This window comes from Centrocercus urophasianus, unplaced genomic scaffold (assembly GCF_019232065.1).
Source record: "Centrocercus urophasianus isolate 14NV4802_14NV808 unplaced genomic scaffold, USGS_Curo_1.0 seq_10, whole genome shotgun sequence".
Classification (NCBI taxonomy): Eukaryota; Metazoa; Chordata; class Aves; order Galliformes; family Phasianidae; genus Centrocercus; species Centrocercus urophasianus.
This window is the reverse complement of record NW_024884142.1, coordinates 19,235,992-19,248,601: the sequence shown is the minus strand read 5'-3', so window position 1 is coordinate 19,248,601 and position 12,610 is coordinate 19,235,992. Positions and strand designations below refer to the sequence as shown.

The following is a 12,610-nucleotide window of genomic DNA, read 5'->3' as shown; positions in this document are numbered from 1 at the left end:
AATTGCAATTTAGAAGAGAGTAAAGGTTGAAAGGAAGAAAATGAAGAGAGTTGACAGCAACATCCATACTAGATCAACTAGATCAACATTATATATATCCATACAAGCACATATCCACCTTCAATAAAGTAATCTATCTTCCTTGAAAGGAACTATGAGAATCAGAGGTTTGTAGTCACTACACATGTAGCATTATTTATACAAATGCACAGCAGCAAGCAATTAGCCCCATTCCTAAGAAGAGGTGTACAACCTCCATTATATGAAATTACGAAATGCTATAAAAACAAATAAAATTAATCATAATAATTTAACAAGAGAAATAACGTGTTTCACTTAAAAATACTGTTTCTTAAGTTTATATTACTTTGGAAGAGGCGGGAATGACGATTTTGATGAGTCTTGCTTATCATCTTCCAGTAATTCTGAAGCTAAAATACAGGATGTAGAAGAAAGCGCATCTGCAATGCTCTCTGCTTCATTGTCTGACTGCTTCCGTGCAACTCCAACAGACACTTTCACTTTTTTTGCAGAAAGATCATCATCAGTAGGTGGTGCCATTCGACCTGCAGAGACGAATTACAATGTTTTGAATATGTTTTGTTTTGTAATTGGAAAAAAAGAGAACTTCCCTAGAAAACATGGAAGATGTTACTGCCATTGTAGTGCGATAGGATAAATACATTAGGTATCAACAATAATACATGCAATCATTAAAAAGATTTATCTGTCTACATTTTATAAATAGAAGGCGACTATCATTTTAAAACTGTAAAACTCTGCTGCCACATCTTTGTCTGCAAACTGAGAATAAAAATATGTTCTTGTCACCTATGCAGATTTTGCAGTTAAGATCAAAGAGATGATTTTTGTGTTGACTTGTGGTGTCTGGAGATGCAGATTCGTTTCCTTCTTTATCTTTCTCAGCTTCCTCTGACTTCTCATGCAACTTCATTGTATTAGGTTCCTAAGGAAAGTCAAAACATCTCAGGTTTTTTCTTCTGTTAATATTCCTAATGTCACTATTTGTACTGCTTCTATTTATTTATAGTACTTTCTTCCTTTCAGACATAATGGCTGTTTACAAGGGTGCACAGTGATAGGACAAGGGGGAATGATTTTAAACTGAGACAAGGGAGGTTTAGGTTAGCTATTAGGAGGAAGTTTTTCACACAGAGGGTGGTGACGCACTGGAACAGGTTGCCCAAGAAGGCTGTGGATGCCCCATCCCTGGAGGCATTCAAGGCCAGGCTGGATGTGGCTCTGGGCAGCCTGGTCTGGTGGTTGGCGATCCTGCACATAGCAGGGTGGCTGAAACCACATGATCATTGTGATCCTTTTCAACCCAGGCCATTCTATGATTCTATAATAAAATTTTCCCTTTGAGTCTACGGCTTTGAGGCTATAAAGCCTCTGTAACTTGAAAGGCTATGACAAAACCTATAAAAATTCATTAAAATAGTGAATAGGTATTCCCAAATGTATTTTACATAAGATTTAGAGTATTTTCTGCTGTATTCATTAATTAATCTGAAACAAACAAACAAACAAACAACAACAACAAAAAAACCCACCAGGCCTCTAAGTCAAAGGCAAGATGAAAGAAGAATTAAAAGAGAACTAACAAGTAATCAGACTTACAACCACGTTATCTATGAACCAAATGTGCTGTTTCTCTTTCCTACCTGAATTTCCATAACTTCTTGTTCTTTCATTGGTGTCTCGCTTTCAATTTCAATTTCGCCTTTGTGAGTAATTTTTGTGATAGGTCTTCTTTCAACTTCCCTCTGTTCTTTCTCAATCATTTCAATTGTCTGTAAAAACAAGTTATACTATTTATTTGTTTCCACATAATAAAATTTGGAACTCAGCATATGTAATACATAAAATAAGGACTGTAATCAAGGACCTCTCCATGAATAAAAGAGTATATTCTTATTTTACAAGTGTTAAGCAGTTTCTTCAAGGAAAAACACAAGAACCTCATCTAACTTCACTTAAAATACAAGAATAAGGAAACTGTAAAGTAGACCTTGAACACTGAATTTAAGTACAAGTAATCCACATTTTCCTAAAGAAAAATTTATTAACTTTTTTCTATAATAATAGGAAATATATAGGGGATAGTGTAGGACATAACTACACCTAGATTTATGTAATTTTTCAAGAGCTTGATCTTGAGTACATAAATCTAATAATATTCTTCCCCAAGAAAAAACATTAAATATATTCTTCCAGTAATGCATATGCTAATTCTCATCAGGACTGCTACTTGTCTCCATTGAAAAAAGGAAAACACCATTAGTTCTAAAATTGCTTCTTAAAGCACATCTCTACTTCTGAATCCAGAAACAGTTTGTATGCGCTGTTACCAAATCTACTATATGTCATGGTATCTACTCATTTATTTATTTTCATTGGAAATCATCCAACATAACCAACAATTTCTAGTGCCATAAAACCCAATCATAAAACATATATCCCAATCAACCCTATCCAAATTTTTTGCCTTTCAGTCCTATATATTGGCACATAAATATTAAAGATTCTCTCCAATACAAATCCAGATTTTGTAAATTAGACATCTTGATGCTCTAATACAGCCATTTTTAAATAGCTATGCTTAATTGTCATTGTTAACTATTGTCAGTTATTGGGTACTATTCAAGAAAAAGTATAAAAGTAGTAACACAGCTCTTACTATTCCTGCTTCTCCTTTTAAACTATCAACACAGTTATAAATATAGCATGACTTTCTATTTCAAGGAAAGTAATGCTTAAAGTAACCTAATAAACTTCCTATACTGTGTATTATTAATTATTTCTCTAGATGGTTTTCAGATTGGCAGATAACATCTTCAGCTCCAGACTTCTTGATGGGTGAGATGCAATGTTTCATCGACATGTGAGTTATAAACAACACTGGTTATGTCTGGCTAGTTCTAAGAGATCTCTCACCCTGGTTAGAACTGTTCTACAAAGCTCCAACAAGAGCTTTAAAATCTTGCTGGAAAGACACAAAAGCCTTTCCTTTTGAGACATACAAAAAAAAAAAAAAAAAAAAAAAAAAAAAAAAGAGTAGAAACAAAGCTGCATCGTTGCCCCCTTTCAGGAATTTACTAGAGTTCTTTCACTTCTGTACTAACATCTCCTTTCAGTTTTGAATACTCAATAAATTATGGAGGTCTTCCTGACCAGTTGGAGTTGACTTATGTGACATGCATTCTGTTCTTTCTAAATACACTTAACCTGGAAACAGAAGATAAATACACTTAGGCAGCCAACTAAACAACATTAAGTTGACAAATCTCACGTGTCTGTTTTCTCTTTGTCTCCAAGCAGCCAGTTCTTTGGAGGCCAGTTCTTCTGGGCTCATTTTTATTAGATGATCTGGAGTAACCTCTCCTTTCAGTACTTTTTTGAACAATATCTAGAAGAAAAAAGAAAACTATTGCTGTGGAGACAAAAACAGCTCCTAACAGAAAACAAAGTAGAAGAACAAATTCAATATACTCTCTCTAAACATGAGTATTGTTTTAAAATATTCTCTGAATCAGAAACACTATTACACTTTTTTTTTTTTTTTAAGATAAAAATCTCATCTCCAGAGTCCCCTGTTCAGTCTACATCTACATACACCCTTAATGATCAGCTGTATGATTAACTGTTGTTGCAAAAATAGAAAGTAAGTTTATCCCCACTGCAGCAGTAACAGACTTTTCTGTAAAGCTGTAAATTCTCTGTACGACACAACAGAAAGAAGCTAATAATAAAGAGGATATCTGTGCTGCCTGATTGACTTAAGTGAAATTGAAGGGGCGTACAGGTAGGAGGGAGGACTTACATTACTTGGCAGCATGAGCAAACAAAGCAAGCCAGTTAGAGAATTTACAATTTACAGTCCATTATTACTAAAGAACGAGAGACTGAAAAAAGAAACTTGATCAGAACAGAATACAAATGATCAGAATAACTGACAAAAAAGTAAAAAAGACAAGCTAAAAAGGCTGTATTAAATAATGGGCTTACAGAAAGCCAGAACTCCAGTGAAACAAGCTACATGACAGAAACAAAAAAAAAAGAAAATTAGGAGAAAAAATACACATCAGTGGTAAGGACAACTTTGACAAGGCAAGCTACATTCACTACAATCTGAAATCTGACTATTAAGTACACTGAGAGCAAAGATTTGTAGAATTAATTGTAGGGAAAAAAAAAACACAAAGAAACAGAGAAGATTGGGTATGCAACAAGAGGACAAAACATCAAAGAGACAAGGAAACAGAGGAAAAATAATGAACAAGATTAATTGTGAGAGGTTTAATAACATATTTTCATAGAAGACTGTTCCTTTAGTACACAGAAAATAAGGGATTTCAACAAATCATTACAGACAAGTAATACATACATTATTTTTAGGATCTTTTAGATTGAACATTAAACTTCTATATTTGTTCTTATATTTTGAGTCAGTATCTCGAAAAAAAGAAAACAGTTCTCTTTCAATCCTTGTGGCAACTTTTGCTGCTCTCTCCTCAGGAATCTTTAAACTGGAGTCTGTCAACCTGCGAGAGAATAGAAGAGCAAATACAATAATTAGCAATTACTTCCAAATATTATTTCCCCTCTGTTTTCTTCTGAAAGAAAATACTTGCAAACACAAATTAATAAATGCATTTCATTATATTTTCATACCTTTTCATCAGAATTTCCTTGAGAGATTGCTTAACGCTATGCCTTATCTGATCAGCAGAAGGTTTGGAAGCTGGCACGGTTGGTAAATGTGCTGTACTGATTGGTCCTTTCTCATTTTTCTTTTTCTTAATTTCTTGTTTCTCGTGAACACCTACGAAAACACAGAGTTAAAAACCATAAGCTGCACGGCCACTACAATAAACATTTTCTTTGTCTCTTTTCTTTCGGGATCGGGGGATTCTGGTCAACAGCAAGTTGCACCTCAGCTAGTATTGTGCCACGGGAGCCCAAAGGCCAACCGCACCCTGGGCTGTGGTTCTTAATCAGAAGGTGGTGGGCATGGAATAGTCGGCACAGCCCCGAGCTGCTGGAGCTCAAGGAGCATTTGGACAATGCTCTCAGACACTGGGTTTGAATTTTGTGTAGTCCTACTTGGAGCCAGGAGCTGTATTTGATGACCACTGCAGGTCCCCATCAACTTGGGATATTCTACTAAGACTAATTTTAATTAAAACTAATTTTTCCATTGCTACATTGAGAAAAAAAAGCATACTGGGAAGCACTTACCACAAGCATACTCAATGTTACTTTAAAATGGAATTTTTCATTAAACTTAGCATTCCTGAATCTATTAGCCATCAAGACTATTCCAATCATGAGAATCTCAGCTGCCAGTTCAGGTAAAAGACAGTCTCAAACATGGCCACTATACTGTTTTATCATAAATAATAACAATCATATATTGTGTATGATTAAAAATATATATAAACAATATACATTTATATCCAAACTACAATCATTTCAGCAATTACTTCAAATTTTAATTTGCAAAGTTTCAACTGACTACTCATGTCTCAGCTTATGCATATATCCCTAATATACAGTAGTTATCTTCTTTATACGAAATTAAAGAGAAAAAACATTAACTTATTTATTTATTTATTTATTTTTACTCTGGAAAAAAAAAAAAAGAAACATCTAAGACTAATAAAGACCTAGCTTTATGACTGATGGTAAAAAGAACATTTCTTCATTATTTCCTTCAACTATTGTGTGCAATTTAAAACACTTGAATACCAGAAGCATACTACTTTTTCAAGTAACTAGAAAAGGACAGATTTTATTTTCCATGGGGCAGAATACGTATTTGGAACATCAGCTCTGTAATTAATGTGACAATCAGCCCTACCAAGATTATGAATTCTCTTTCCTCACTAGAAAGGCAGCAAAGACTGGAAACCGTTGTCATACTTTTACACTGTGATCTGATATGCTAGACTTATTAAGTAAAGCAGCTTTAATAATGCTTTTATTTGCTCATCTCCTCTTCAGAATTGGATGAAGAGCTAAGTTGAAACGTTTTTCAAAATAAAATGAAGCCTGAGAGTGTCAGGGGAAATAGAAAGTTTCCACATGCAAGCAATATTTCAGACAAATTTCAACCATCTGAAACTACAGTCCCATAAGAGGGAAATGATAGGCAAGAGTAGCAATAAACAATGCCACTATAAGCATCCTAAAAAGCAGTTAAGATTAAGACAAACTCACTGCTTATCCATTTTTATGCTAATTGCCCTAAAGGAGATTGCCAAGCCATCCAGTTTAAAAGTGATCTTCAGGTTAATTCTTACTCTGAACTCATCAGTGAGATACCCTTTTGTCACCTCTTAATTCAATGAATACATTTTAGAACAATTCAATGATTCCACAGATGCCGAAGACTCATTTCACCCATGCAATACGTAGTTGGAAAGGTTCTTAGCTATTCTGCGACTCAGAACTTGAATAGTACAGTATCTGAAGTCTAAAGGACACCATTCAGTATCAAATACTTACATTTAGATTTACATTTCATCCTGATACATTCAATTATTTTCTTCCAGAAAAAAAGTTTCTGGAATGTCAGAATTGACAAACGACCAGAAAAGCATATTTTTTTTTAGACATGAATTCAAAGTTTGAGTTAAGGATTTAAAGACAGTTCTCATGAAAAATCTCATTAGCACTGCTGCTAAGATTTCAATACCAGATCACAGGAATTCCATCTTAGCATGAGCTTAAAAGAGTACTGTTTCCAGGAAGGGAGATAGGGGATGCAGGTAGGTTTATTCTGAGGGAAGATATGTACCTTTCATCTTTCAAATAAAATTTCAAATGAAAATCATTTGCAGGAATAAAACATTTAAAAATTGATACTACATAGTATCACTGTCCTTCACTGTACACGTCAGTTACAGCATGAAGTACTTTTCCTAGTCATTACCTGATTTTGTGGACTTTTCAACTACATTAAGTGACTCTTTACTATTTTTTTCTCCTTTTTCTTCAGAGGACCGCCGAGGAATTACAGCAGTTTGCGATGCTTTACGAGCAGGAACATGTTGGCCTTTTTTAGTATCTGAGTCTCTGGATTCTGTTAAGTTCTTCCCATCACCAGACTCCTGAAACAAACATTTACATGATAACATTCTACTGAATGCTGTGATGAATCACAGAATAATTGCCATGCATTTTTCTCAATTTTTTAAGTATACAAATATAGTAAACCCCCCAGAAGTACATGCACCACCATGTAATGCCGTCTTGGAAGTTACTGAATAATTTCTTGAATTGCTACCAACTGACTGACAATTTCTTTGAAAATTGAACTGGCCCAAGGCACACCACAGGCAATTTGCAGTTAAGCTCTATGTTGAAAAACACTGTGTTTAGCTGCCAGGGAGACCAGAACATCCCATAACCAGCTTTAGTCACACATTCACAGGAAGCCACATATGATTGTAGCTTACATGTAAAACAAAACAAATAAAAAAAAAAAAAATCTGATCAAAGTTAAAGAGAAGAGCTTACATGTCAGAATCACAGCAATGCAATAAAATAAAAAATGATCAATGATGATTAAGTTATGCTAAACATGATACAATATGTCAAAAGACTGAGTAAATTTAATAAAAAGCAAGTCACCTCACTGCTCTTGATAAGTAAAAGAAAGCAGAAAGATACTAATTAAGACATCAAGCATTTTCTTCTAAATCAAACCTAAAGTAAGATTGTCAAAACTAAAATGCTGTTTTCACTTAGTTCCATAACACTTAAAGGATGTATGCTTTTCATAAGATAGCAAATGGACAGATGCCTAAGAAAAGTGACTAGAGTTTTGAAGGCAAAATTCACTAACTTCTTCAAAAAAAAGATGAACAGAATGTTCAAAACCATCTGGCTATGCTTTGATTGGAGGCTACAGCATTAGATTATGCAAGTTATGTAACATGAGAAAATCTACAGTGTATACTAGATTCAAAAATGCTTATAATGCAGTATTCCCAAACAGGGGAGGTAGGAGAAAATGCTCTACCCTCAGTAGCAAAAAAGAATTCAAGCATTAAATAAGACTCACCCGTTTGAAAATTTTGACTTTATGTTTCCCTATGTCCTCTGTCTGCTTTCCTTTTTCAGTTGCTACGTTCAGATTACAAGTAGGTCCTTGCTTTGACGTCCCTGGTTTTTCATATTCAATTGCTTTTTCTTCTTTATGGCTGTCCATTTTCACTTGAGTATCCAGGAAACTTTGATCCAAACACTCTGCCTTTTTATCTTCTTCAGCACAGCACTTCACACACACGTATTCTTTATCTTCTTCGCCCATCTGCTGTGCTTGAGAAAGACTCAGTCCAACACAATCGCCATGAAACCAGTCATCACACCTACCACAGCCTACCATAAACCTGAAAACAAAGCAAGATACAGATTAGCACATTAAAAAAAAAGCAAGCAACAATGCAAGCAGAATGTATCACACTTGCTTTGATTTGTGCATCTCAGCAACTTGTTCTTACCTGATAAACGATTCTTTTTGTAGCTTTACATCCATCTCCAGCCTTACAACATGGTATGATCTGAGAAATGGCTGTATTTGAGAGTTTGAGTGGTTTTATTTGCCTTTTTGCAATAGTCCAAGAGAATATCACAACCTTGCTATGTAATGTAACCTGTAAGCCCTACCAACAGAATCTTTTCAGAATACTACCAAAACAGATTGAGCAAAGAAGACTCTCAAAAACTCAAAACCACTGAACAAACTTTGAGAAAACTGAAACATTTTCCTGCAGAAGCATATCTCACACGTTTTCCTCCAAACTCACAGTAGAAATGTATCAACTGATGACTTAGCCTTCTATTGCAGTAAGATATGTTTAAGCATTTTCAGAAATATAAACAGCACACAGCTAGTTCCAGAAAGTTTTTTTTTTCCCTCTCTTTTCTTGTGAACTTGGGGTTAGGAATGTGGCTTCCAGCTAAATCTGACCTGTTTGCAGTTATTACTAAGTTTGAAATTAGGTATGTCACTTCTGTCACCGTCTTACTCCAAGCTAGTAGCTTCTTGAATCATACTTATAATATCAAAATGAGAATTGCTTAAAGAACACTTTTCATCTCACAGTCACTTGAACTGTTTCATTTTTTTTCAGCAAATGTGACTTTACGCACAGCTTGCATTTCAAAGTGCAATGAAGATCATCTGGTCTAAGATAAAACCCTAGTTTCCAATGATTTTGCTAAAGCTACTTTGAAATTTCAGTAGATATTACTGGCCCCTAATTGCACTGACAGGTATAATTTCTCACAGGAACTATTTTGGAGTAAAGTGGAATTTCAGAGTTAAACAGATTATACATCAATAGATTTGTTTCACTCAGAAGTAACTGCTTTTAAAATAATTTCTTATAAAAAAATTCACCTAAGTTAAGTGCTACTGATCTGCTTTCAAGTGATGTAAAAGATCTCTTGCATCACCTTCCTAGATTTTTTTCTTCCTTTTTATCTTTTTTTTTTTCCTTTACATATTATGTATCTTAATGTCTGGCAGAAAATACAGAAAGACTGCAAGTGATTGCATTATGAAAAGTGTGACTTTGTAAGTACTGAAAAATTATATACAATTTCTTTGTAAATCCCATAGATGACTGATCTGAAGTCTGTAGACTCTTCTAAGGAAGACTCCTAATGTGTACGAGCTCCTGTAAAAATGAGGAGCTGCTACTCTCTGACTTACCTACTTTGAAAGACTAAGCATATATTACAAAATGTGCTTAGAGAAATTCTCATTCACCAGAACTACAGACGAACACTCAAGGTGGTTTGAGGCCAGTACTGTACTCAAACTACAAGAGATGGAGAAACTTCCTAGTCTAGCAGCATAAGTTTGAAATGCAAGAACAGAAAAGAGTCATAGCTTTATCTTCTGTCCTTACTTACCCAAAATACCTATTTATTAAATTCAGTTGAAGTAAATAAGTTTTTTGATGCAAAATGAGTATGATAAGCTTTAAAGCTCCAGCTGTTCAAGGAACAGGTCACTTCCAGCTTCAGTAGTCTATATTACATATATGCAGTTCACTAGATTTGAAAAAACAAAAAGTCTTTATAATAATCTAGTTTGTGAAGAAAGCTATTTTCTCTTTTTCCTAAGCTACAAGTACATTAGTTGGTGTTAGTGACGACTAACAAAAAGATCTGCCTGTCTATTCAGTTGTTTCAGTTAATGAAGGCACAGGTTCCTTCAAAGTTTGCCAGTACCTCCATCTCTTCACATACATGTTCCAGCAAAGCAAGATATAAGAATGGTAACATTACTGTTACGTGCTTCTGACCCTCTCTACCACAGAAATACTGTAGTATTACAGGAAAACAAAGGAGAAGTGATGGAAATTTGACACAAAGATGACTGCTTCATTATGAGAGTGTAAAGCCAAATGTGATGGTATGAAATATTGCATGAATGCCTATGTCACAATTCCTATTTCACAATTCCAAGGATCTACAAGATGCTTGACATGATACATCCTGCAGCATTGCAAAAATTACTAAAACTCTGGGAATACCAGAAACTGGTTTATAAAAATCCAAAACCATTTTCTACAGAGCTGAAAGAAGATCAAAACAGACAAGTATTTTGTTGTACTGATGAATGAACGCCTTCTGGTTAAAAACTGAAGGAAACTGAGAAAGCACAATCTTGAAGCTGCAAATACTACTAGAATTTTTATTAAAAACTTTTTTTTTTTTTTTTTTAAATTTCAGTTTGTAAACTCAAGCATTGGAAACTAATTTGTTAAATGAGCAGGACACATTGCAACTGCAGCAACCAAAACTAAAATTTTGATTTGAAAGCACAGATGAACTCAGGACTAAAACAAACAAAATGCTGCACAACTTCAGCTTTAAACTGACAGCATGTGTAATTCGTAGCTTTGCTCACAAACTGGAAGTGGCAAAAGGGACGGATGGTTTGCGACATCAGTAAAGCACCAAATAAGCATTCAGTCTTATATCTTTATTTTCAGGTCTAGCAATAACAGAAGTGAGACTTTTTTTTTCCCTCCCCCTTCACAAAGGCTTTACCTAGTTGGACAGTTTATAATAAAGTCCTATCCCATACTCTGAACTAGGGATTTCAGCTTCTAAATAGTTTAACCTTGCTGAACAGGAGTAATTTAAGGCAACTGAGCAGAAGAGCAGAGGCACAGGCTTCCAAGAACAAGCTGATTCCTAATAGCCCAATTTCAAAGATATTTACAAGTTGTACTTTCTTGGTTTTGTTTCCACATTTTTATGCAAATAATAAAAAAAAAAAAAAAAAAAAAAAAAAGGAAAAACTGTAAATGAATTCTGCTCAGAAACAAGTAATTATTCACAAAGAATATACACCAAGATGGAGAGACGTCATTTTAGCCATCTTAATGAAACTACTGAAGACGTAGCACCCATTTGGGTTTATCCCAAATAAGGTTTTACAATAAGGTTTCAATTGCACTGTATTTAAACACGCATAATAAAACTTCAGATTCAGAAAATAAGACTCAAAGAGAATTTGGAAATGTCCATGAAGCTTGTGCTATAAACAAAATTTAACTGTTCACAATTATCTGGCTTAAACTTTGTTATACAAAATGGTAATAAAAATAGTGGTGCTGCCTGCCTGAAAATGTCACTGTTTTCACACTAGTCAACTGAAAGTCTCAGTTTCAAGGCTGAAAGAGAACATATGATTTTGATACAAGTAATGTAAGAAATCCTTTGTATCATAAGGCTGTATTTGCATCTTTATCTGTTTCACTCATCTGCACAGAAAATGCAATTATGATTTATAACAGTAATTGTATTTGGATAACAAAAGCGACAGTGCAACGCTCAAAAATTAAAAGGGGACATCAAGGGACACTGAAGCCTCGCTTGAAGGATCAAAGATGTCCTCTTGCAAAGCTGTCAGTTGTGACTGAAGAGGTTCTGATATCTTGGACTATTTAAAACACCAAAGTTTCTGAACGCAGATTGCTTCAATTTGCAGAGCAGGAGTTTTACCCGTGTTGTAAGGCTGGAGTGGAAGATGTAAAGCTGAAAGAGAAAAAAAAGCGTTTTAAAATATTGTATCAACCCCCATTCAATAGAAAATTAGAACTGCTTTTACATTTCTTCAATATAAAAACTTTTCATCGTGAAAAAAAATTAAGAAGAACTGACAGGTGACAGTGGAACGTGCAACAGTTCACTGGGACCTTTACATTTTATTGTTTCATTCCTTTTAAATAATTCTTGGCAGTCTCCGTACTGTGTAAAAAGATGCACCTTCAAAAATCAGAACAGATCATAGATGAAAAGAGACAATAATTGAAGCAAACATTCCATCACCACCTTTAAGTCTGGGAGACTTCCCTTAGTGTTATTTGTGGCAAATTAAATTCATCTGTGATATTAAAAAATCCCTCAGGTTTGGACCACATTTTCAAAATGCAGGGTCAGGTTTTAAAATTAATTTACATAAACTCAATACATACAACAAAAACAAGTTTCTAGAGAATCCAATCACTGAGAAATTAGATTTTAAAACTTTGTGCTACAAGTCAGCCAACATTAA

The 12,610-nt window shown here is 34.5% G+C and overlaps 1 protein-coding gene across 7 annotated transcripts in view; it reads right to left on the bottom strand.

The window, feature by feature from the left end:
- Positions 1-12,610, bottom strand: part of PHF3 (PHD finger protein 3) — a 46,703-nt gene that overhangs the window by 10,029 nt on the left and 24,064 nt on the right. For 6 of the 7 annotated variants that reach the window (XM_042829522.1, XM_042829480.1, XM_042829505.1 and 3 more), the window contains 8 exons: positions 8,093-8,420; positions 6,959-7,136; positions 4,696-4,846; positions 4,409-4,565; positions 3,314-3,430; positions 1,686-1,814; positions 832-967; positions 368-566 (listed from right to left, as the gene is read on the bottom strand). In XM_042829522.1, coding sequence (XP_042685456.1) covers positions 368-566; positions 832-967; positions 1,686-1,814; positions 3,314-3,430; positions 4,409-4,565; positions 4,696-4,846; positions 6,959-7,136; positions 8,093-8,420 — 1,395 coding nt within the window. Of the gene's footprint in view, positions 1-367; positions 567-831; positions 968-1,685; positions 1,815-3,313; positions 3,431-4,408; positions 4,566-4,695; positions 4,847-6,958; positions 7,137-8,092; positions 8,421-8,531; positions 10,707-12,610 lie in introns of those variants that run through there. The other variant, XM_042829530.1, reaches the window with a different exon arrangement.